We start from the raw sequence: 22,066 nt of genomic DNA, 5'->3' as shown, positions 1-22,066 counted from the left end.
CGTTCAGTAAAAAATCAAAATAAAATCTTTATGTTTAGGGTTGTAAACATGACAAAATGTGCAAAAGTTCAAGGTGTATGAATACTCACGAGAGGCTCTGTAATGTGTCCAATGGTTTCAGAATAAAGCTGAGGTCCATGAGCTTCTTCACGTTAGAGACGTGACTTTAATAATGTGTCTGATCACGGTTCACGGTTACTCAGATACTCAGATCTCTGTCACTGACGGCACATGGGCCTCTCTGCATCAGTTTCTCCTCAGACTCAGAAACAGTGTCATCAGTTCGGGCGGGTTCAGTACAGCAGGTTTAGGGCGACCGTGGAGCGTGTCGTCATGATCAGAAGGTCATGGGTTTGACTCCCAGCTTCTGAAGGCGCTCACTGGGGTTGTGTCCCTGTTCCACTGGTGCCTGGATGAGAGTGAATGTTTGGGTCTGATGAAGGTTTGATGAGACCATTTACCACGTTTAGATTCTGCTCATGTTAAAAAGATAAGAGAGAATCTAGTCCAAAAGCTGAAGTCTCTGTTTGTAACATTCTGCAGAAACATGTGACATGAAGAACTAGAAACATCTGCCACTGTGACGCAAATGCAGAAGCTGCTAGAAGTGCATAAACTCTCATTTTCAAAAACTGGTTAAATTCCATAAAGTGGTTAATTTGCATAAATGCTTTATATTGTACTTTCCATAAACTGGTCAAACTGTTGAAATGGCCCAAGTGCTTGAATTGCAGAAGCTTCACAAATGGCTGAAACACGTGGAGTCCCTGAAATCCTATTCAAATGAATGGGCCGGGTAAATTCCCAGTCACACAGAATAAAAGTGGAAAACTGCAGAAGGCGTAATTTTCTTATATCTCTACCTGACTGAGGTAAAAGTTGGTGCAGATTAAAAACGCTTTGAGTGAAACAGAAAGAACATCGTTTATCTGAGCGTGCCCACTTCCTGTTTCCTGTGGCAACACGTTTGTCAGGGAAATAAACCTGATGTTCCTGTAGAGACTTGACTTTAATATTGTGTCTCTTCACGATTACTCAGACGATTCTCAGATCTCTGTCACTCACAGAAAATCCATCAGAATCAGATCCCTGTTGTTTGAAGTCTTGAGAGTGAAACAATGACTCTGGTCCTGGTCCATAAACTTTACGCGTCTGCGATTCCCTTTAGACGAAACAGTCACGATATGAAATGATCACATTTTGTAAATAAATGAAATAACATAAATGTTTGTTTTCAAAGCTCTGGCTCCGTATGTGAGATGTTGAGCAGACACATGGCTCAGATGGTTCTGGACGTTCTGGACGTGCTGGGTCTCCATGGTTCCTTTGCACTGCTGCTCCTCAGTCTGCCAGCTCTCACACACCCGTCACCTTTCAAACCCACATTAAAGACTCTTCTCTTTAAACTGCCTTTTGATACTTAGTATTGTTTGGATCTGTCTGTGAAGCTCTTTGCTTGTCCTGGTGTCATCTATACAAGTGAAAACCGAACTACGCTTCAAATAAAATACAATCCATCAGCAGTGTCTTCATAACAAAGAAGCATCACATGTTTCTCTGGAGACACTCTGGTTTCAGATGCAGATTGACATGTTTCGCTGTTCTTCAATAAAGACTTAAGTGAGGCCAAAATAGGTGAAGGTCAAAGTTGAAGTCGGCTCGTGTTGAAATGCGTTGGCTTTCACCCCCTTTATGGTAAATGCTTCTGCCTTCATCTGAAAACCTGTCTTTAAATTCTGTAATAGTGTTTCACACGTTCGATTCCCACCTGGACGGGGCCTTTCTGTGTGGAGTTTGCATGTTCTCCCCGTGTCTGCGTAGGTTTCCTCCGGGCTCTCCGGTTTCCCCTACCACTAAAAACATGCACAATAGGCCAGGATGAATCATGTGTGAGTGATTGTATGGTGATGTCAGAGGGTCCGTTGGCGCAGACGTGTGTAGTCGCGACAGTCAGTCTCCCCCAGGGGAAACTGAAGCTTCCTGAAGCTTCTCACCACCGAGTGTGGAGTGAATGTGCAGTTGTCTCATGTAAAGCGCTTTGTGACCATGTCTGTGAAAAGCTCTATATAAATAAAGATCTTCTTCTTCTTAAAGTCACAACAGATGCACACGTGCTTTAGTTTAACATGTGCCGTCCTACACAGTCACTTCTGCACCATCTACTACAAACATTTAAAAGGATGCTTTTTAAAACCTCCAGAAGTACACACTTGAATTGAATCTGGCACACGGTATCTGGCACACGGTATCTGGGCACACGGTATCTGGCACACGGTATCTGGCACACGGTATCTGGGCACACGGTATCTGGCACACGGTATCTGGACACACGGTATCTGGGCACACAGTATCTGGGCACACGGTATCTGGCACACGGTATCTGGCACACGGTATCTGGACACACGGTATCTGGCACACGGTATCTGGCACACGGTATCTGGCACACGGTATCTGGGCACACGGTATCTGGCACACGGTATCTGGCACACGGTATCTGGACACACGGTATCTGGCACACGGTATCTGGGCACACGGTATCTGGGCACACGGTATCTGGCACACGGTATCTGGCACACGGTATCTGGACACACGGTATCTGGCACACGGTATCTGGCACACGGTATCTGGGCACACGGTATCTGGCACACGGTATCTGGCACACGGTATCTGGAACACAGTATCTGGAACACAGTATCTGGCACACGGTATCTGGGCACACGGTATCTGGCACACGGTATCTGGCACACGGTATCTGACACACGGTATCTGACACACGGTATCTGGCACACGGTATCTGGCACACGGTATCTGACACACGGTATCTGACACACGGTATCTGACACACGGTATCTGGGCACACGGTATCTGGACACACGGTATCTGGGCACACGGTATCTGGCACACGGTATCTGGCACACGGTATCTGGCACACGGTATCTGGCACACGGTATCTGGACACACGGTATCTGACACACGGTATCTGACACACGGTATCTGGGCACACGGTATCTGGGCACACGGTATCTGACACACGGTATCTGGGCACACGGTATCTGGCACACGGTATCTGGCACACGGTATCTGGACACACGGTATCTGGCACACGGTATCTGGAACACAGTATCTGGCACACGGTATCTGGGCACACGGTATCTGACACACGGTATCTGGGCACACGGTATCTGGGCACACGGTATCTGACACACGGTATCTGGACACACGGTATCTGGGCACACGGTATCTGGGCACACGGTATCTGGCACACGGTATCTGGCACACGGTATCTGGAACACAGTATCTGGCACACGGTATCTGGGCACACGGTATCTGGGCACACGGTATCTGGCACACGGTATCTGGCACACGGTATCTGGGCACACGGTATCTGGCACACGGTATCTGGCACACGGTATCTGGGCACACGGTATCTGGGCACACGGTATCTGGCACACGGTATCTGGCACACGGTATCTGGCACACGGTATCTGGCACACGGTATCTGGCACACGGTGTCTGGGCACACGGTATCTGGCACACGGTATCTGGGCACACGGTATCTGACACACGGTATCTGGCACACGGTATCTGACACACGGTATCTGGCACACGGTATCTGGACACACGGTATCTGGCACACGGTATCTGGACACACGGTATCTGGGCACACGGTATCTGGACACACGGTATCTGGGCACACGGTATCTGGGCACACGGTATCTGGACACACGGTATCTGGCACACGGTATCTGGACACACGGTATCTGGACACACGGTATCTGGACACACGGTATCTGGACACACGGTATCTGGCACACGGTATCTGGACACACGGTATCTGGACACACGGTATCTGGACACACGGTATCTGGACACACGGTATCTGGACACACGGTATCTGGCACACGGTATCTGGGCACACGGTATCTGGGCACACGGTGCAGACACGGCCGACAACATGTGATACAGACGGACTAAACAATCAGTATGAAGGCGGTGTTAAAAATAATGAAGTGCAAACTTGTACAATGTGATGAATAAAGCTTGAAGTTGAAATTCTGCTGCTCACATTTTAAACACGAGTTCCTTCACTCTTGGATTTTCTCAGTATTGTCGACCGTGTTTCGTCATCCTGTCACCTCTGGTCCCTGACCCACAGTTTGCGAACCGCTGATTTAAAACGAAACAATTAACCTGTGAGTCGCACAACCCGTTATAGACTGTGCACATTCAGAGAACCAGAGTTACTGAGGCGTTTTTCCAAGGGGGATGGAGGAAATTTCCCAGTGGCCTAGAACGCACCATAATCCTTCGTAGTTTTCGCTGTAAAGAAAGTTCACACAAGAAAATCTAAACATGAAAAAATAAAATAAAACGTAGTTACAAAAACACCGCACAACAAAAGCAGTCATTATATAAATAAATAAATAAATAAATAAATCAAATAACATAATGAAATACATTTGTTGGGTTTTCGTCCGGTCCTCACTGGCGCATGCGCAGTGCTTCAGTAAAGATGGCGGCGGTTAGCTCCGAGCCGAAGCTTCAGGATTTACCTTCAGACCCTCTGCTCCACATTCTGTCCTTCCTGAGCCTGAGAGACCTCATCAAGTACGAGTCACACTGTCCTCTTCGCTTTACACACTTCACAGACCGACAGGGCCGGACTGCGCCGCTTTATTCAGTCAAACACGGCTCAGAGTGAGGCTAACGGCTAATGCTAAAAACACTGCCGGCGGAAGCTAATGCTAAAAACAACTTCTCCAATCCGACTTAACGCTCGGAAAACTGCATATGCGTGAGATTAAAACACCGGAGAGTGCGTGAGGACAGCAGGTCAGGGGGTGTCAGGGGGGGCACGTCACTGTCAGGGGGTTTAAACTCCACAGTGACATCATGTGAGGTGCAGATACTAATGTTCAGCTTTAGGCCCGGGCTCTTCTTATCACACAGGCTGAAGCTGATAAGACACAAACCCGAACTAAACATAAACTCAGGCTGGCACCGGTGCGATTAAAGTGTAGGTTCTACTGGAGTCGGAAAAATAAATATCTGTAGCTCCGAGTTTGGATGCTGTCGGTGCCCAATTTATTCCCAAATGTTTCCCCACCACGTATTTCTTATTTTTAAACACATTTTCCCCATTTGTTGACATTGGAGATGAACCCTCCATCGTTAATGTGCAGATCTTCCACACATTATTGTTCTGCTTTAACGACGACAAATATTTTAGTATCGAAATCGTAAACCGAGCCCTTCTTAGCACATATATAGTGTTTGAAATGAGTTGTGTTTTATTGTCCAGCTGTTCTCAGTGTCCTTCAGCTCGTGTTTCTCTTCCTGACTCTGTAAAGTCTGGTGTTTTTGTCTCAGTTGCAGCGTGGTTTGCAGACGCCTGAATGAACTCTCCAAACACAACCCTCTGTGGAAGAGACTGTGCTACAGACACTGGCTCCTCAAAGAGTGAGTAACAAATACCTGTGTCTGATTCATGAACACAGACCATGTAAACCTGCTGTTAGACACGGTCATGTATGACGAGATGCTAACACGCTGTGCTCAGGGCGGACCGTGCACACAGCGCCCTCTCCTGGTACGGCCTGTTCGTGCACACCTTCTCAGACCTCGGCCGATACGTCGACGTTTACTCTTCCCTCAAACGCCACTGGGACCAACTCACCGAGTTTCTCCAGCAGCGATGCCCGAGGATCATCGCCTCCCTTAAAGGTAACAGTGATCTACTGAGGATCATCGCCTCCCTTAAAGGTAAAGGTGATCTACTGAGGATCATCGCCTCCCTTAAAGGTAACGGTGATCTACTGAGGATCATCACGTCTTAAAGGTAACGGTGATCTACTGAGGATCATCACGTCTTAAAGGTAACGGTGATCTACTGAGGATCATCGCCTCCCTTAAAGGTAACGGTGACCTACTGAGGATCACCACGTCTTAAAGGAACAGGCCAGCATTTTTCCACACTGAGATATGTTCTTACCTGAGCTGAGATATGTTCTTACCTGAGCTGAGATATGTTCTTACCTGAGCTGAGACATGTTCTTACCTGAGCTGAGATATGTTCTTACCTGAGCTGAGATATGTTCTTACCTGAGCTGAGATATGTTCTTACCTGAGCTGAGATATGTTCTTACCTGAGCTGTGACGAGTTCTTTAGGACCTGTCTGATCTTCAGTCACGTAAACACAGCGCAGACGGCGTTAGCATTTAGCCTCTCCCTCTCTCCTCTATAGCTCCAAAACAGGTCAAGATAGAAGCTACCAAGCTCTTCCACGTTTTCCCGATTTAAATATGGTTACGTGAAGTGTTCCACTACAAAGTATAATTACACACAATTAAACAATGTGGATTTTCTAAGCGGATAAAAGGGGGAACTATATTGTAAGGCGTAATAATACCAGGAGTGATTTGGCATCAGTGCAGTAATCTTCACTTTACTGCGCGGATGCCAAATCCCTCTGCAGCTTCGATATGAACTTGTAAACGATATATCGGCTCCAGATCGTTGACTTTACTCCATTAAACAAACTTTAAAGCAGCAGCGAGTGGTCGTCCTGACTGTTCCTCTCCTGCAGAGGGCGCTACAGAGGCAGAGCTGGACGCCGTGGAGTCTCAGATCGGACTCGAACTTCCCGACGATTATCGCTGCAGCTGCAGGATCCACAACGGCCAGAAGCTGGTGATCCCCGGGTAAAACATGCACACTATCTCCTGCCTCTAAAACATGCACACTATCTCCTGTCTGAAACATGTACACTATCCCCTGTCTGAAACATGTACACTATCTCCTGTCTGAAACATGTACACTATCTCCTGTCTCTAAAACATGTACACTATCTCCTGTCTGAAACATGTACACTATCCCCTGTCTGAAACATGTACACTATCTCCTGTCTGAAACATGTACACTATCTCCTGTCTGAAACATGTACACTATCTCCTGTCTCTAAAACATGTACACTATCTCCTGTCTGAAACATGTACACTATCTCCTGTCTCTAAAACATGTACACTATCTCCTGTCTGAAACATGTACACTATCTCCTGTCTGAAACATGTACACTATCTCCTGTCTGAAACATGTACACTATCTCCTGTCTGAAACATGTACACTATCTCCTGTCTGAAACATGTACACTATCCCCTGTCTGAAACATGCACACTATCTCCTGTCTGAAACATGTACACTATCTCCTGTCTGAAACATGTACACTATCTCCTGTCTGAAACATGTACACTATCTCCTGTCTGAAACATGTACACTATCTCCTGTCTGAAACATGTACACTATCTCCTGTCTGAAACATGTACACTATCTCCTGTCTGAAACATGTACACTATCCCCTGTCTGAAACATGCACACTATCTCCTGTCTGAAACATGTACACTATCTCCCGTGTCTAAAACATGTACACTATCTCCTGTCTGAAACATGTACACTATCTCCTGTCTGAAACATGTACACTATCTCCCGTGTCTAAAACATGTACACTATCTCCTGTCTGAAACATGTACACTATCTCCTGTCTGAAACATGTACACTATCTCCTGTCTAAAACATGTACACTATCTCCTGCCTCTGAAACATGTACACTATCTCCCGTGTCTAAAACATGTACATTATCTCCTGTCTGAAACATGTACACTATCTCCTGTCTGAAACATGTACACTATCTCCCGTGTCTAAAACATGTACATTATCTCCTGTCTAAAACATGTACACTATCTCCTGTCTCTAAAACATGTACACTATCTCCTGCCTCTGAAACATGTACACTATCTCCCGTGTCTAAAACATGTACATTATCTCCTGTCTGAAACATGTACACTATCTCCTGTCTGAAACATGTACACTATCTCCTGTCTCTAAAACATGTACACTATCTCCTGTCTGAAACATGTACACCATCTCCTGTCTGAAACATGTACACTATCTCCTGTCTCTAAAACATGTACACTATCTCCTGTCTGAAACATGTACACTATCTCCTGTCTCTAAAACATGTACACTATCTCCTGTCTCTAAAACATGTACACTATCTCCCGTGTCTAAAACATGTACACTATCTCCTGTCTCTAAAACATGTACACTATCTCCCGTGTCTAAAACATGTACACTATCCCCCAGGCTGATGGGCAGCATGTCTCTGTCGAACCATTACCGCTCGGAGGTGCTGCTGGACGTGGAGACGGCGGCCGGAGGCGTCCAGACTCGCCCCGGGATGAAGCACTGCCTCCCCCTGACCTTCTGCTTCCACACGGGCCTCAGCCAGTACCTCGCCCTGAGGGGGGAGGAGGGCAGGGCCCGGGGGGAGCTGTTCTACCCCTGCCCGGTGAGAGGGGGGGAGGAGGGGAGGGCGAGGGGGGAGCTGTTCTACCCCTGCCCGGTGAGAGGGGGGAGAGGGCAGGGCCAGGGGGGAGCTGTTCTACCCCTGCCCGGTGAGAGGGGGGAGAGGGGAGGAGGGGGGAGCTGTTCTAACCCTGCCCGGTGAGAGGGGGAGAGGGGGAGAGGGGAGGAGGGGGGAGCTGTTCTACCCCTGCCCGGTGAGAGGGGGAGAGGGGGGAGGAGGGGGGAGCTGTTCTACCCCTGCCCGGTGAGAGGGGGAGAGGGGGGAGGAGGGGAGGAGGGGGGAGCTGTTCTAACCCTGCCCGGTGAGAGGGGGGAGAGGGCAGGGCCAGGGGGGAGCTGTTCTACCCCTGCCCGGTGAGAGGGGGGAGAGGGGAGGAGGGGGGAGCTGTTCTAACCCTGCCCGGTGAGAGGGGGAGAGGGGGAGAGGGGAGGAGGGGGGAGCTGTTCTACCCCTGCCCGGTGAGAGGGGGAGAGGGGGGAGGAGGGGGGAGCTGTTCTACCCCTGCCCGGTGAGAGGGGGAGAGGGGGGAGGAGGGGAGGAGGGGGGAGCTGTTCTAACCCTGCCCGGTGAGAGGGGGAGAGGGGGAGAGGGGAGGAGGGGGGAGCTGTTCTACCCCTGCCCGGTGAGAGGGGGAGAGGGGGGAGGAGGGCAGGGCCAGGGGGGAGCTGTTCTACCCCTGTTCTTCTGATTCTTCTGATTGTCCATCTGCTGCAGCTGAAGCTTGTGTTTGTTTCCTGTAGAACCAGCGAGCCTCAGACCCTTCAGCCATCGACATGTTCATCACAGGTTTGTGCTTCAGTCTGTCTGTCTGTGATATATATATATATATATATATATATATATATATATATATATATATGTATGTAGGGTATGAGGGTTTATTAATCAATTAATTTGTTTATTAATTAATTAATAAGTTGTAGATTAGCCTTAAAATTTAACGGGGCACCAGTTCGAAAAGCGAACAAAATCAAAGTAAGAATAGGAGGCTAAACTACAGATTTATCTGAAGGAAATGAGGTCTTGGACGTACACATGGACCCTTATTCTGGAATAATAAACACAGACATTACCAAAGCAAACTGTGGTTTATGGAGGTTTAATGATCAAAATCAATTAACAGACGGCATTAAATATTAAAGTGCAAACAGAATAACCTAGAAGGTTAACAGGATGAATAATCAGATAAAATGTTCTAAAATTGTATCTGAAAGTCAATAAGGTGGTTTTCTGAGAAGTTATGTGAGTCTTATTGAGCTAGGTCTATGAGCTTACGACCGTGAGAGAAAGGCTTTCCACTCCAACTGTGGTCCGGCAATCCAACGTCCTGGTGTCCGACGGCCTGTGGTCGTGGTATGGTCTCTCGCGTGGCGATTCTCCAGCTGATGCAGGCGAGGCTGGGGTCTCTCTCTCCAGCTCCTCGGGGCCTTGGGGTTTGGATTGACCAGCTAGACTCAAATTGGTTTCGCTGAAAGCTCAGCGATCAAAAATGTTGTTGTCTTGTAGGAAAAATGCAAATGTTCTTAAAAGAAGTAACTGGTAGTTACAAATCACGTCAAAATGACGGGCTCAAACTTAAAGTTCTTGTGGTCCATCTGAGACAAAGGAGAGGTCAGAGTTCAGCGGGGGATGTCTGCCATGTGCTCCCGTCCGTCTATCTCTCTCCGGTCCAACTCAACTCAGAAGCGGTTTCAGAAAAGAAGAGGAAGGGAAGTTTCTGGCTATTTCTCCTTCCTTTATACCAAGGGGGCGGCCCCTTTTTCTCCGTGGATTCGACCAATCGATTCAGTCCGTAACTCGATATGACGATCCCAAGTGGGAATGTCTTTGGGAGAGAATTCAAGAAATACATTTCTATTGCGATAAACACATTAACAACTTCACAACTTTCCAAACAACATTTCGACAGTATGTTTGTACATTGCGTCTTTGTTGACCTGGGGAAGAATTCATCATTAGAACAGATTGGTTGAGTTCATTCTCACTGTCCATGAATTAAAGAATTGGCTTATTACTCAAATCGGATGTTTGAGATTCAGTCTGTAGTCCAATTCGAAGGTCAATACAGAGTTCTCATCTCTGGTTGTGAGGGTTAGGATAGATCGTCACAGTCTTTTTCTCCTGAACTGTATTCGATCTTATCAGCCATTCACAAGACAGGAAGTGACGACATCCCAAAAGTCATAAAATGGCCTAGGAGTTTTGGAGTGGGGGTTGAGCTGCTCTCTGGAATGCGTTAACAATGGCGAAAGGCAATAGGCGAACCTTCACACGCTACATATATATATATATATATATATATATATATATATATATATATATATATATATATATATATATATATATACTGACCTCTGTCTCTGTGATGCCTTCACTGACCTCTGTCTCTCTGTGATGCCTTCACTGACCTCTGTCTCTCTGTGATGCCTTCAGGCTCCAGCTTCTCGTCCTGGTTCACCTCGTACGTGGAGAACGTTGTGAGTGGAGAGTTCCCCATCCTCAGAGACCAGATCTTCAGGTGATTTAAAATTTAAAAGACTCGGTTTGTGAGGAGACTTTACCCCAACGTAACCGTGAACTCTGACCTTTCACAGATACGTCCATGAAAAAGGCTGCGTGGCCACGACTGATGACATCACCGTCTCCGTGTCCACGTCCTTCCTCCCGGAGCTTTCGTCTGTCCACCCGCCGCACTACTTCTACACCTACAGGATCAGGTACAGGCCACGCCTCCTGTAGCCACGCCTCCTGTAGCCACGCCTCCTGTACACTCACCTCCTGTACACTCGCCTCCTGTAGCCACGCCTCCTGTAGCCATGCCTCCTGTAGCCACACCTCCTGTAGCCACGCCTCCTGTAGCCATGCCTCCTGTAGCCACACCTCCTGTAGCCACACCTCCTGTAGCCACGCCTCCTGTAGCCACGCCTCCTGTAGCCACGCCTCCTGTACACTCACCTCCTGTACACTCGCCTCCTGTAGCCACGCCTCCTGTAGCCACACCTCCTGTAGCCACACCTCCTGTAGCCACGCCTCCTGTAGCCACGCCTCCTGTACACTCACCTCCTGTAGCCACGCCTCCTGTAGCCACGCCTCCTGTAGCCACGCCTCCTGTAGCCACGCCTCCTGTAGCCACGCCTCCTGTAGCCACGCCTCCTGTAGCCACGCCTCCTGTAGCCACGCCTCCTGTAGCCACGCCTCCTGTAGCCACTCACCTCCTGTAGCCACTCCTCCTGTAGCCACGCCTCCTGTAGCCACGCCTCCTGTAGCCACGCCTCCTGTAGCCACGCCTCCTGTAGCCACGCCTCCTGTAGCCACGCCTCCTGTACACTCACCTGTCCGCTGTGTCTCCAGGATCGAGATGTCTCCGGACGCTTCGCCCTCGGCCGCCTGTCAGCTGGACTCTCGATACTGGAAGATCACCACCTCGGACGGGAACGTGGAGGAGGTGCAGGGCCCGGGGGTCGTGGGTAAGAGAACCCTGAGCTGATGCTAACGTCTGAATGAACTCTGAGCTGATGCTAACGTCTGAATGTACTCTGACCCTGAGCTGATGCTAACGTCTGAATGAACTCTGAGCTGATGCTAACGTCTGAATGAACTCTGAGCTGATGCTAACGTCTGAATGAACTCTGAGCTGATGCTAACGTCTGAATGAACTCTGAGCTGATGCTAACGTCTGAATGTACTCTGACCCTGAGCTGATGCTAACGTCTGAATGAACTCTGAGCTGATGCTAACGTCTGAATGAACCCTGAGCTGATGCTAACGTCTGAATGAACTCTGAGCTGATGCTAACGTCTGAATGAACTCTGAGCTGATGCTAACGTCTGAATGTACTCTGACCCTGAGCTGATGCTAACGTCTGAATGAACTCTGAGCTGATGCTAACGTCTGAATGTACTCTGACCCTGAGCTGATGCTAACGTCTGAGCTGATGCTAACGTCTGAATGAACCCTGAGCTGATGCTAACGTCTGAATGAACTCTGACCCTGAGCTGATGCTAACGTCTGAATGAACCCTGAGCTGATGCTAACGTCTGAATGTACCCTGACCCTGAGCTGATGCTAACGTCTGAATGAACCCTGAGCTGATGCTAACGTCTGAATGAACTCTGACCCTGAGCTGATGCTAACGTCTGAATGAACTCTGATCCTGAGCTGATGCTAACGTCTGAATGAACTCTGACCCTGAGCTGATGCTAACGTCTGAATGACCTCTGACCCTGAGCTGATGCTAACGTCTGAATGACCTCTGACCCTGAGCTGATGCTAACGTCTGAATGACCTCTGACCCTGAGCTGATGCTAACGTCTGAATGACCTCTGACCCTGAGCTGATGCTAACGTCTGAATGACCTCTGACCCTGAGCTGATGCTAACGTCTGAATGACCTCTGACCCTGACCTGATGCTAACGTCTGAATGACCTCTGACCTGATGCTAACGTCTGAATGAACCCTGAGCTGATGCTAACGTCTGAATGAACTCTGACCCTGAGCTGATGCTAACGTCTGAATGAACTCTGATCCTGAGCTGATGCTAACGTCTGAATGAACTCTGACCCTGAGCTGATGCTAACGTCTGAATGACCTCTGACCCTGAGCTGATGCTAACGTCTGAATGACCTCTGACCTGATGCTAACGTCTGAATGAACCCTGACCTGATGCTAACGTCTGACTGACCTCTGACCTGATGCTAACGTCTGAATGAACTCTGACCTGATACTAACCTCTGAATGAACCCTGAGCTGATGCTAACGTCTGACTGACCTCTGACCTGATGCTAACGTCTGAATGAACTCTGACCTGATACTAACCTCTGAATGAACCCTGAGCTGATGCTAACGTCTGAATGAACCCTGAGCTGATGCTAACATCTGAATGAAGTCTGACCCTGAGCTGATGCTAACATCTGAATGAAGTCTGACCCTGAGCTGATGCTAACGTCTGAATGAACTCTGACCCTGACCTGATGCTAACGTCTGAATGAACTCTGACCTGATGCTAACGTCTGAATGACCTCTGACCCTGAGCTGATGCTAACGTCTGAATGACCTCTGACCCTGAGCTGATGCTAACGTCTGAATGACCTCTGACCCTGAGCTGATGCTAACGTCTGAATGAACCCTGAGCTGATGCTAACGTCTGAATGAACCCTGAGCTGATGCTAACGTCTGAATGACCTCTGACCCTGAGCTGATGCTAACGTCTGAATGACCTCTGACCTGATGCTAACGTCTGAATGACCTCTGACCCTGAGCTGATCTTCACGTTGTGTCCAGGCGAGTTCCCGGTGATGACCCCTGGGAAAGTGCATGAGTACGCCAGCTGCACCACCTTCTCCACGCCCTCAGAGTTCATGGAGGGACATTACACCTTCCACCGGCTCGGTGAGACACTGGAGATGTTCCATCCTCTAACCCTTACATGTAGGGGGCCTCCTAACCCTTTATGTGTATGGGGCCCCCTAACCCTTACATGTAGGGGGGCCCCTAAGCCTAAGCCTGATCTTTGTTGTCACTTCAGTCTTTGATGGAGATTATTGGTGTTTCTTTTCAGTGAACAAAGAGGAGGTGTTCCAGGTGGCCATCCCTCGCTTCCACATGGAGTGTCCCCCGTTCAGACGCCCCCCCACAAAACAGGTGAGTGTCCCCCGTTCAGACGCCCCCCCCCCCCACCAAACAGGTGAGTGCCCCCCGTTCAGACGCCCCCCCACCAAACAGGTGAGTGCCCCCCGTTCAGACGCCCCCCCCCCCACCCACCAAACAGGTGAGTGCCTCCCGTGCCTCCCAAAGAAAATCACAGGGTTGCAAGACCTCTGCGTGCCCCCCCTGTAGAGCCGCCCCTGTGGTCCCACATGTCTGTGGTCCTCGTATGTTAGCGCCCCCTCCTGGATGAGCAGCCATTTTGTGTGATTCAGTTTAAACCAATGGATGAGCGGCCATTTTGTGTGATTCCGTTTAAACCAATGGATGAGCGGCCATTTTGTGTGATTCCGTTTAAACCAATGGATGAGCGGCCATTTTGTGTGATTCCGTTTAAACCAATGGATGAGTGGCCATTTTGTGTGATTCAGTTTAAACCAATGGATGAGTGGCCATTTTGTGTGATTCAGTTTAAACCAATGGATGAGCGGCCATTTTGTGTGATTCAGTCATACCGCCTTTGCTCTGCCCAATCCCGTCAGACCTTGGAAGCTAAGCAGGGAAGGGCCTGGTTGGTACTTGGATGGGAGACCGTTTGGTAACACCAGGAAGCCTAGCGAATGTAGTGCGTGAGTGAGTGGTTGGTGGGGGTCGGAGGGGCCAGAGGGGCCGATGGCGCAGACTGGTTGCCTCGCTTCCGTCAGTCTAACCCAGGGCAGCTGTGGTTACAATAGTAGCTTACCACCACCGAGTATGGAGTGAACGAATAGTGCAATGTAAAGTGTCTTTGAGTGTTCAGAAAAGCGCTGTATAAAACCAATGCATTATTATTATTATTATTAAACCAATGGATGAGCGGCCATTTTGTGTGATTCAGTTTAAACCAATGGATGAGCGGCCATTTTGTGTGATTCCGTTTAAACCAATGGATGAGCGGCCATTTTGTGTGATTCCGTTTAAACCAATGGATGAGCGGCCATTTTGTGTGATTCAGTTTAAACCAATGTAAAGCCTGACCTCTGACCTCTGACCTCGGTCTCTCTCACAGAAACAGTCCGGCTCTCGGAGACTCGGGGACGGATCGAGGGACGAGGAGGACGTGAGCGGCTCGTCGTCTCCGTGGTGTCACCAGCACAAGATCTGACTCCAGGAGGGAACATCTGGCTCAGGAGGGAACATCTGGCTCAGGAGGGAACATCTGGCTCAGGAGGGAACATCTGGCTCAGGAGCGAACATCTGGTTCAGGGGGGAACTTCTGGCTCAGGAGCGAACATCTGGTTCGGGGGGGAACATCTGGCTCAGGAGGGAACATGTGGCTCAGGAGGGAACATCTGGCTCAGGAGGGAACATGTGGCTCAGGAGGGAACATCTGGCTCCAGGAGGAAACATCTGGCTCAGGAGGGAACATCTGGCTCAGGAGGGAACATCTGGCTCAGGAGGGAACATCTGGCTCAGGAGGGAACATCTGGCTCAGGAGGACTCTGCAGAACTCCACGACTCGGGAACTTTCTGCCAAAACTCTCCATTTCTCGGCCGTTACTCACAAACTTTACTTTGGTTTTTTGTGGTTTTCACGGATCCAAATCTACACAGACTTTTACAAAACAAACTCTCCCGTTACCGGTTTATTCTCCTTCTTCATTCACAAATCCTGACAGGTTTGGTCTCCACGTGTAGCAGGAAAGGCTGTGATCCAAATATGGTCATTTCCTTTGTGGGAGAAATATACACGTGCAGACGCGGAGACTAAACTTCTCCAAAGGTCAGGCTTTTATTTTGAAAACACTGCAGATATTGTGCTTGTTCCATTTGACAAAGACGGGTTTTATCAAAGACTAGAATCACTAAATTCATGGACATTAATTCCATTATACAAATATAAAAACCACAGAGAAATTTACATTTTTACAAAAACATTTTCACTAATTAGTTCAAAAACTAGTTTATGCAAAACTAAACCAGATGCAAAATCCCTTTGGAACTAAAATGTCACCAAATAAACCCACATTTAAAAATATCTGCGATTATGAAGAAGGAAACAGCATTTTATTTGAAACATGTTTTTGAAATACATTTGTCTCATATTTATATCCGTGATCTACAGCAGGAGTTTAAACAAACTTTATAAACAGAAACGTTCTGAAACGTTCTAAATGTGGTCAGTCGGAGATGGAGCTTCATATTTATGGTAAAGTCTGTGTAGATGTTCCTCCAGAGGGTTCTCCTGCTGTGGAGCTCGTTTAAGGATCAGCAGCACAAACACTTTATCAAATGTGACTTTGTTTTGTTACTTTTTGACCACAATAAAACACTATTGTTCACAGTTAATGTCTTACTCCTCCAGGATCAGGTCTTACTCCTCCAGGATCAGGTCTTACTCCTCCAGGATCAGGTCTTACTCCTCCAGGATCAGGTCTTACTCCTCCAGGATCAGGTCTTACTCCTCCAGGATCAGGTCTTACTCCTCCAGGATCAGGTCTTACTCCTCCAGGATCAGGTCTTACTCCTCCAGGATCAGGTCTTACTCCTCCAGGATCAGGTTTACTCCTCCAGGATCAGGTCTTACTCCTCCAGGATCAGGTCTTACTCCTCCAGGATCAGGTCTTACTCCTCAGTCCTCCTCCTCCAGGATCAGGTCTTACTCCTCTGTCCTCCAGGATCAGGTCTTACTCCTCTGTCCTCCAGGATCAGGTCTTACTCCTCCAGGATCAGGTCTTACTCCTCCAGGATCAGGTCTTACTCCTCCAGGATCAGGTCTTACTCCTCAGTCCTCCTCCAGGATCAGGCGGGTCTTGCGTCTCTTTGGTCTCTGAATCCGCTCCGGCTCCTCCTCCGGCTCCGCTCTGGTCTGGGTCTGGGTCTGGTCCTGGTCCTGGTCTCGGTCTTCGTCCTGGTCTTTGTAGTTGCACTTGGCGCTGTGTCTCCTGAAGCCGGTCAGATTGTCAGACCTGCGGAGAACATGGAGGTCACCTTCATGTCACAGTGTGTAGAACGTTTGCAGATGAGACTGACCTGAAGGAGCAGAAGACGCAGTGGAACCTCCCGGGCTTGTGGCTCAGTCTCATGTGCTCCTTCAGTCTGTAGGACATGAAGAACGCCTGCCCACAGATGGAGCAGGAGAAGGACTTCTTCAGGTCGTGGCATCGCTCCAGGTGAGTCTGAGCCACACCTGCAGCACAGCACAGGTCAGGTCACTCATACAGACACGGGTCAGTCAATTATATAAACACTGGACTAAACCCCGGAGGGCACAGTCACTGGTGCCCCCCCCGCGCACCAGGGGGCGCTCACCTCTCGTGCCCCTCTTGAGCTTGTTCTTCCAGCCGCAGAGCTCGCAGAAGACGAAGTGTCCGCTGAAGCGCAGGAGGTTCGTGGCCTCCAGCTCCTGCTTCATGGTCTCTGACGTCACCTCCTCCTCCTCCTCTGTGGGCGGGGCGGCGTGGGGCTCGGGGGCGCTGGGCTCCGGAGGGTCGGCGTTGGCGGGCGTCGCCGCGGGGACGTCGTAAAGGGGGCGGGGCGAGTCGTGTTTGCGCACGGCGTGGTTCACGGCGACGGCGCGGAGTTTGTGCGACCACGAGCAGAGGGAGCAGCGATACAGACCGCCGTCCGAGCGCCGCAGGAGGCCACAGGAGGAGGAGTCAGGGGCGGAGGAGGCGGGGTCAGGGGCGGAGGAGGAGGCGGAGTCAGGGGCGGAGCTGTGGAGACAAATATTACAGGTTTTTAGTCACTTCAATACTTTGTCTGATCCCTGAGGGGCAATTTGTGTGCAGAAAGCAGAAACATGTAACAATTAAAAGGCAAAAGTGTGTGAAGGGTCGGCAGGGATTTCCTTTATTCACGACCTTGACTTTAAAATGTCAGAAAGTCACTCAGATACGATAATGTTTCCACATTCTTACAAAGCTGTGCCGACAATTCTGACTTTTGAAGTTTGTGACGCCAAAGCAGCTCGAGTCCTGATAATCTGTATTTAAAGTGGGGGTATTCTGCTTTAAAGAGGGGGTGTTCTGCTTTAAAGAGGGGGTGTTCTGCTTTAAAGAGGGCGTGTTCTGCTTTAAAGAGGGGGTGTTCTGCTTTAAAGAGGGCGTGTTCTGCTTTAAAGAGGGGGTGTTCTGCTTTAAAGAGGGCGTGTTCTGCTTTAAAGAGGGCGTGTTCTGCTTTAAAGAGGGGGTGTTCTGCTTTAAAGAGGGCGTGTTCTGCTTTAAAGAGGGCGTGTTCTGCTTTAAAGAGGGCGTGTTCTGCTTTAAAGAGGGGGTGTTCTGCTTTAAAGAGGGCGTGTTCTGCTTTAAAGAGGGCGTGTTCTGCTTTAAAGAGGGGGTGTTCTGCTTTAAAGAGGGGGTGTTCTGCTTTAAAGAGGGGGTGTTCTGCTTTAAAGAGGGGGGGTTCTGCTTTAAAGAGGGGGTGTTCTGCTTTTGTCAGTCCCATAGCACCAGTCTATCTCACACTACAATGATGACAAACCTTCTGTTGGTCTGTAAATGCAGTAAATTAGAATAACTGCCTTGTATAAAATGTCTCTCTCAAAATGGCTGTAGTGAATGTCTTGAAATCGGCCTCTGTCTCTTTAAGAACCTCTGAGCCTTTAGACACGCCCCCTCCACACGCTGTCTGTGGCATCAGTGGGGAGGGGGTTCTGCTGAGGAGCAGTGGTCGGTTACTCGGCTGGTGACCAAAGCTCGGAGGCGTCTCCAGGAGGTGGGGGCGTTCCTAGGAGGACTCAGGCAAACCTATCCCTAAAATGGCCGCCATCAGAGTTTTTACAGATGACTCAGAAATACGTGTGTGGTGTTGGTTGAGTGAAATATGGTGATATTGCACGACCGTATCACATATCGTTCCTGATATGAACCTGACCTGTTCCTCTGCACAGACACCTGCTCCTCCGTCTCCATGGCCTCCACTGGCTCCTCCCCTTTGTCCACTGGCTCCTCCCCTTTGTCCACCGGCTCCGCCCCCAGTTTAGTGGCCGGGTCGGGGTCGATGCAGTGAGTCCGGAGCAAATGTTGCCAAACCTGCAGAAAGTCACAAATGTAAATGTTACGACTCACAGGACGGCTCTGGTTCCATTCAGAACTTTTTTTTTTTTTTTTGACATACATCTATACATATATACATCTATATTTTTCTGTATTTTAAGATTTCATTTTTCCAGCATTTAGTTTTTCACCAGTTGTTTTATATTTTCTGTGTAATTTCTGGTTTCTCTCAGCAGTTGTTTAATGTCTTCCCTTTGGTTTCCCTGGTCATTCTGAGGGGCAGGACCTGGACCTGGACCATGACCTGGACCGTGACCTGGACCAGGACCACGTCAGTAAACCCCAGGAGAGCGGAGAGTGGAAGGGCACCTGAGCGAAGTCGCGGCTGGTGAACAGGCAGATGTTGCAGTGAAACAGTTTCCCCGACACCTGGTAGAGAAAGGCCAGCCCCAGGCGTCCTGCGGGGGCGCTGTCGAGCAGGGCGGGGTGGGAGGAGGCCAGGTGTGACAGGTGGTGGGCGTGGCTCCTGCAGAAGGCCCCGCAGGTGAAGCACTGTGTGTGGTTGACTCCGCCCACCAGCTCCGGCCGAGGCGCCGCTGCGTGACCTGAAACAGAGGCATGTGTGACGGGTATCGGAGCGTGGGCTGTCTACACTTTATATATCATTATTATGTTTACATATTAAATCTTTAGTCTCGCCTTAAAGCAGAACTAAGTAACTCGTGCCCCTAGAGGCCACAAGCGCCACTGCAGGAGTCGTGGCTGTAAATACTGTTCACTGTTAGCTTTGCCCGTTAGCCTGTTAGCTTCTTCATGATTCCATTAGTGTGTATTGGTGACTCTGACCCGGAGACAGGGAAGTGTACTTGTGGTTTTCTGGCCAGAGACACCAGGGGGCGCTGAAAGACCCCCCAGAGGGAAAACAGAAGGATTTATGAAGGTAAACACGTTACTCAGTGCTGCTTCTTTAGCTTTTCCTGTGTTTGTGACGTTTATGGGGGCGTGGCCTGGCGTTCTCACCTTGTTTCTCGTCAGCGGCCGCGGCCCTGGCTCTGCGGCGGCTGCTCCTCCTCTGCCCCTCTTTCTTCACCTCCTCCTCCTCTGCGCCCTGCTCTTCCTCCTCCTCTTTCACCTCCTCCTCCTCGTCCTCCTCGTCCCGGCGCTCCGTCAGCGCCTCGTACACCCCCGGGTGCGTCCGCAGGTGGCGGTGCAGGGTCGTGGAGTTACCGCGGTGACGCACAGAGTGACCGCACACGCTGCAGCGAGAGTAGCATTTATCCACCACCTCAAAATGCTTCCAGATCGAGCTCCTGCCACAGCGATCCTCCGCCCTGTCACTGTGCAGGAGAGAAGGGTCCTCCATCTTGTTCAGGGGAGAAGGATCCGCCATCTTACTGCTGTCCAGGAGAGAACGATCCGCCATCTTGTCCAGGGAAGAATGATCCTCCATCTTGTCCAGGAGAGAAGGATCCGCCATCTTACTGCAGTCCAGAGGAGAAGGATCCTTCATCTTGTCCAGGAGAGAACGATCCGCCATCTTACTGCAGTCCAGGAGAGAACGATCCTCCATCTTGTCCAGGGAAGAATGATCCTCCATCTTGTCCACGGGTGAATGATCCTCCATCTTGTCCAGGAGAGAAGGATCCGCCATCTTACTGCAGTCCAGAGGAGAAGGATCCTCCATCTTACTGCAGTCCAGGAGAGAACGATCCTCCATCTTACTGCAGTCCAGAGGAGAAGGATCCTTCATCTTACTGCTGACCAGGAGAGAACGATCCGCCATCTTACTGCAGTCCAGAGGAGAAGGATCCTCCATCTTACTACAGTCCAGGAGAGAACGATCCTCCATCTTGTCCAGGAGAGAACGATCCTTCATCTTGTTCAGGAGAGAAGGATCCGCCATCTTACTGTCCAGGAGAGAAGGATCCTCCATCTTACTGCAGTCCAGAGGAGAAGGATCTGCCATCTTACTGCAGTCCAGAGGAGAAGGATCCTCCATCTTACTGCAGTCCAGAGGAGAAGGATCCTCCATCTTGTCCAGGAGAGAAGGATCCTCCATCTTACTGCAGTCCAGAGGAGAAGGATCCTCCATCTTACTGTGCAGGAGAGAGTGGTTCTCCATACTCTTGTGGTCTCGGAGAGGATAATGATCCGTCCGATCCTCTGACTTGTCCCGGACAGAGGAGGAGCGCTCTCCTGTCCTGACACTGTCCGGGAAAGTGTCCTCCCTGTCTGGGTGTGAGGTGGAGCGGTCAGGCGCCTTCTCCACCCTCATGTCCTCAGCCTCCTCCATCTTCTCTCCTTCTCTGCAGCTCTAATATTAAAAACAAAACAAATATATATAAAGAACTCCAGATAATGGTCACTTTGTAAGTAATAAAGGTGGAAAGTATTTATGTGATATTGTTTTTCTAAGGCTCACACGTATGAGGTTCGGGTCAGGAATTGTTAAAAGCTTATACGTTTAACCTCTTACCCCCCGCCTTTCAGCTTTACTCAAATCTGAAAGCTTCTGGACTGGAGCTTGCAGCCTCATTTGAAAGCTAAGACCTACAAAACTGATTGTAACTTTATTGCTGTGTTTGTCACTTTAGCAATACATAATTCCTTCATTTTAAATCAAGTCTAATCATTTATTATTTATCTCTCAAACCAGCGCTAACTGTATAACATGAAGGAGAAAAAAAACATGTCGATTTGTTTAAAAAAAATAAAGAATAAAAAAAAAAACACCAAACCATTAAGCATCTCACTTTATTCCGCTCCCCTTTACAAAATACACATTTATTTTTAAGCTTTTGTTTGGACGCAGCTTTTCCACAGCAGCACAAATGTAAAAGTGTGCGGTTTAATAAATAAACACAAGCAAAGGCGCACATTCCATTCATTGTGTCTGAGCCCAGTGTTTACACCGGGAGCTAACAGGCTAACTGCTAACGATGCTAACTGCTCCCGCGCTTTAAAGCCTCTTTTACGCACCGGGTTCCTCCTGCCGCCGGGACTCGCGGTCCTCTTTCCCCGCAGGCGAGTCTGAAACGGGACGTGGAGGTTTTACGGTTTAAAAGGTGATATTTGTGACGAACT

At 49.3% G+C, this 22,066-nt stretch overlaps 2 protein-coding genes across 2 annotated transcripts; one reads left to right on the top strand and one right to left on the bottom strand.

Moving 5' to 3' along the window:
- The first annotated feature begins 4,496 nt into the window (after positions 1-4,496).
- fbxo3 (F-box protein 3) lies at positions 4,497-15,557 on the top strand. Its single transcript, XM_079581631.1, has 12 exons — positions 4,497-4,608; positions 5,371-5,460; positions 5,561-5,724; positions 6,588-6,702; positions 8,141-8,345; positions 9,104-9,149; positions 10,797-10,881; positions 10,958-11,080; positions 11,715-11,830; positions 13,644-13,751; positions 13,921-14,003; positions 15,055-15,557. The coding sequence occupies exons 1-12, from the start codon at positions 4,514-4,516 to the stop codon at positions 15,148-15,150; spliced, it is 1,326 nt and encodes a 441-aa protein (XP_079437757.1). The 5' UTR covers positions 4,497-4,513; the 3' UTR covers positions 15,151-15,557.
- Positions 15,558-16,709: 1,152 nt separating this feature from the next.
- LOC306981843 (uncharacterized protein) lies at positions 16,710-20,402 on the bottom strand. Its single transcript, XM_079581569.1, has 6 exons — positions 20,003-20,402; positions 19,352-19,587; positions 18,861-19,018; positions 17,298-17,701; positions 17,019-17,175; positions 16,710-16,954 (listed from the first exon to the last, which is right to left on the bottom strand). The coding sequence occupies exons 1-6, from the start codon at positions 20,370-20,372 to the stop codon at positions 16,771-16,773; spliced, it is 1,509 nt and encodes a 502-aa protein (XP_079437695.1). The 5' UTR covers positions 20,373-20,402; the 3' UTR covers positions 16,710-16,770.
- Between the last annotated feature and the right edge of the window lie 1,664 nt (positions 20,403-22,066).

This window comes from Gobius niger (genome assembly GCF_951799975.1).
Source record: "Gobius niger genome assembly, chromosome: 23".
Classification (NCBI taxonomy): Eukaryota; Metazoa; Chordata; class Actinopteri; order Gobiiformes; family Gobiidae; genus Gobius; species Gobius niger.
Note: the sequence above shows the minus strand (reverse complement) of the source record. Positions and strands in the feature narration are given on the sequence as shown.

What these genes read in the sequence shown, in the direction of transcription:
- fbxo3 (XM_079581631.1), top strand. Translation starts at nt 4,514, where the DNA reads ATGGCGGCGGTTAGCTCCGAGCCGAAGCTTCAGGATTTACCTTCAGAC. An exon ending in AGCCTGAGAGACCTCATCAA is followed by an intron (nt 4,609 to 5,370) that starts GTACGAGTCACA and finishes TTTTTGTCTCAG; the next exon opens with TTGCAGCGTGGTTTGCAGAC. An exon ending in GATCATCGCCTCCCTTAAAG is followed by an intron (nt 5,725 to 6,587) that starts GTAACAGTGATC and finishes CCTCTCCTGCAG; the next exon opens with AGGGCGCTACAGAGGCAGAG.
- LOC306981843 (XM_079581569.1), bottom strand. Translation starts at nt 20,372, where the DNA reads ATGGCGGATCCTTCTCCCCTGAACAAGATGGAGGACCCTTCTCTCCTG. An exon ending in GCTCAAGAGGGGCACGAGAG is followed by an intron (nt 17,176 to 17,297) that starts GTGAGCGCCCCC and finishes GCTGTGCTGCAG; the next exon opens with GTGTGGCTCAGACTCACCTG. An exon ending in TGCGTCTTCTGCTCCTTCAG is followed by an intron (nt 16,955 to 17,018) that starts GTCAGTCTCATC and finishes TGTTCTCCGCAG; the next exon opens with GTCTGACAATCTGACCGGCT.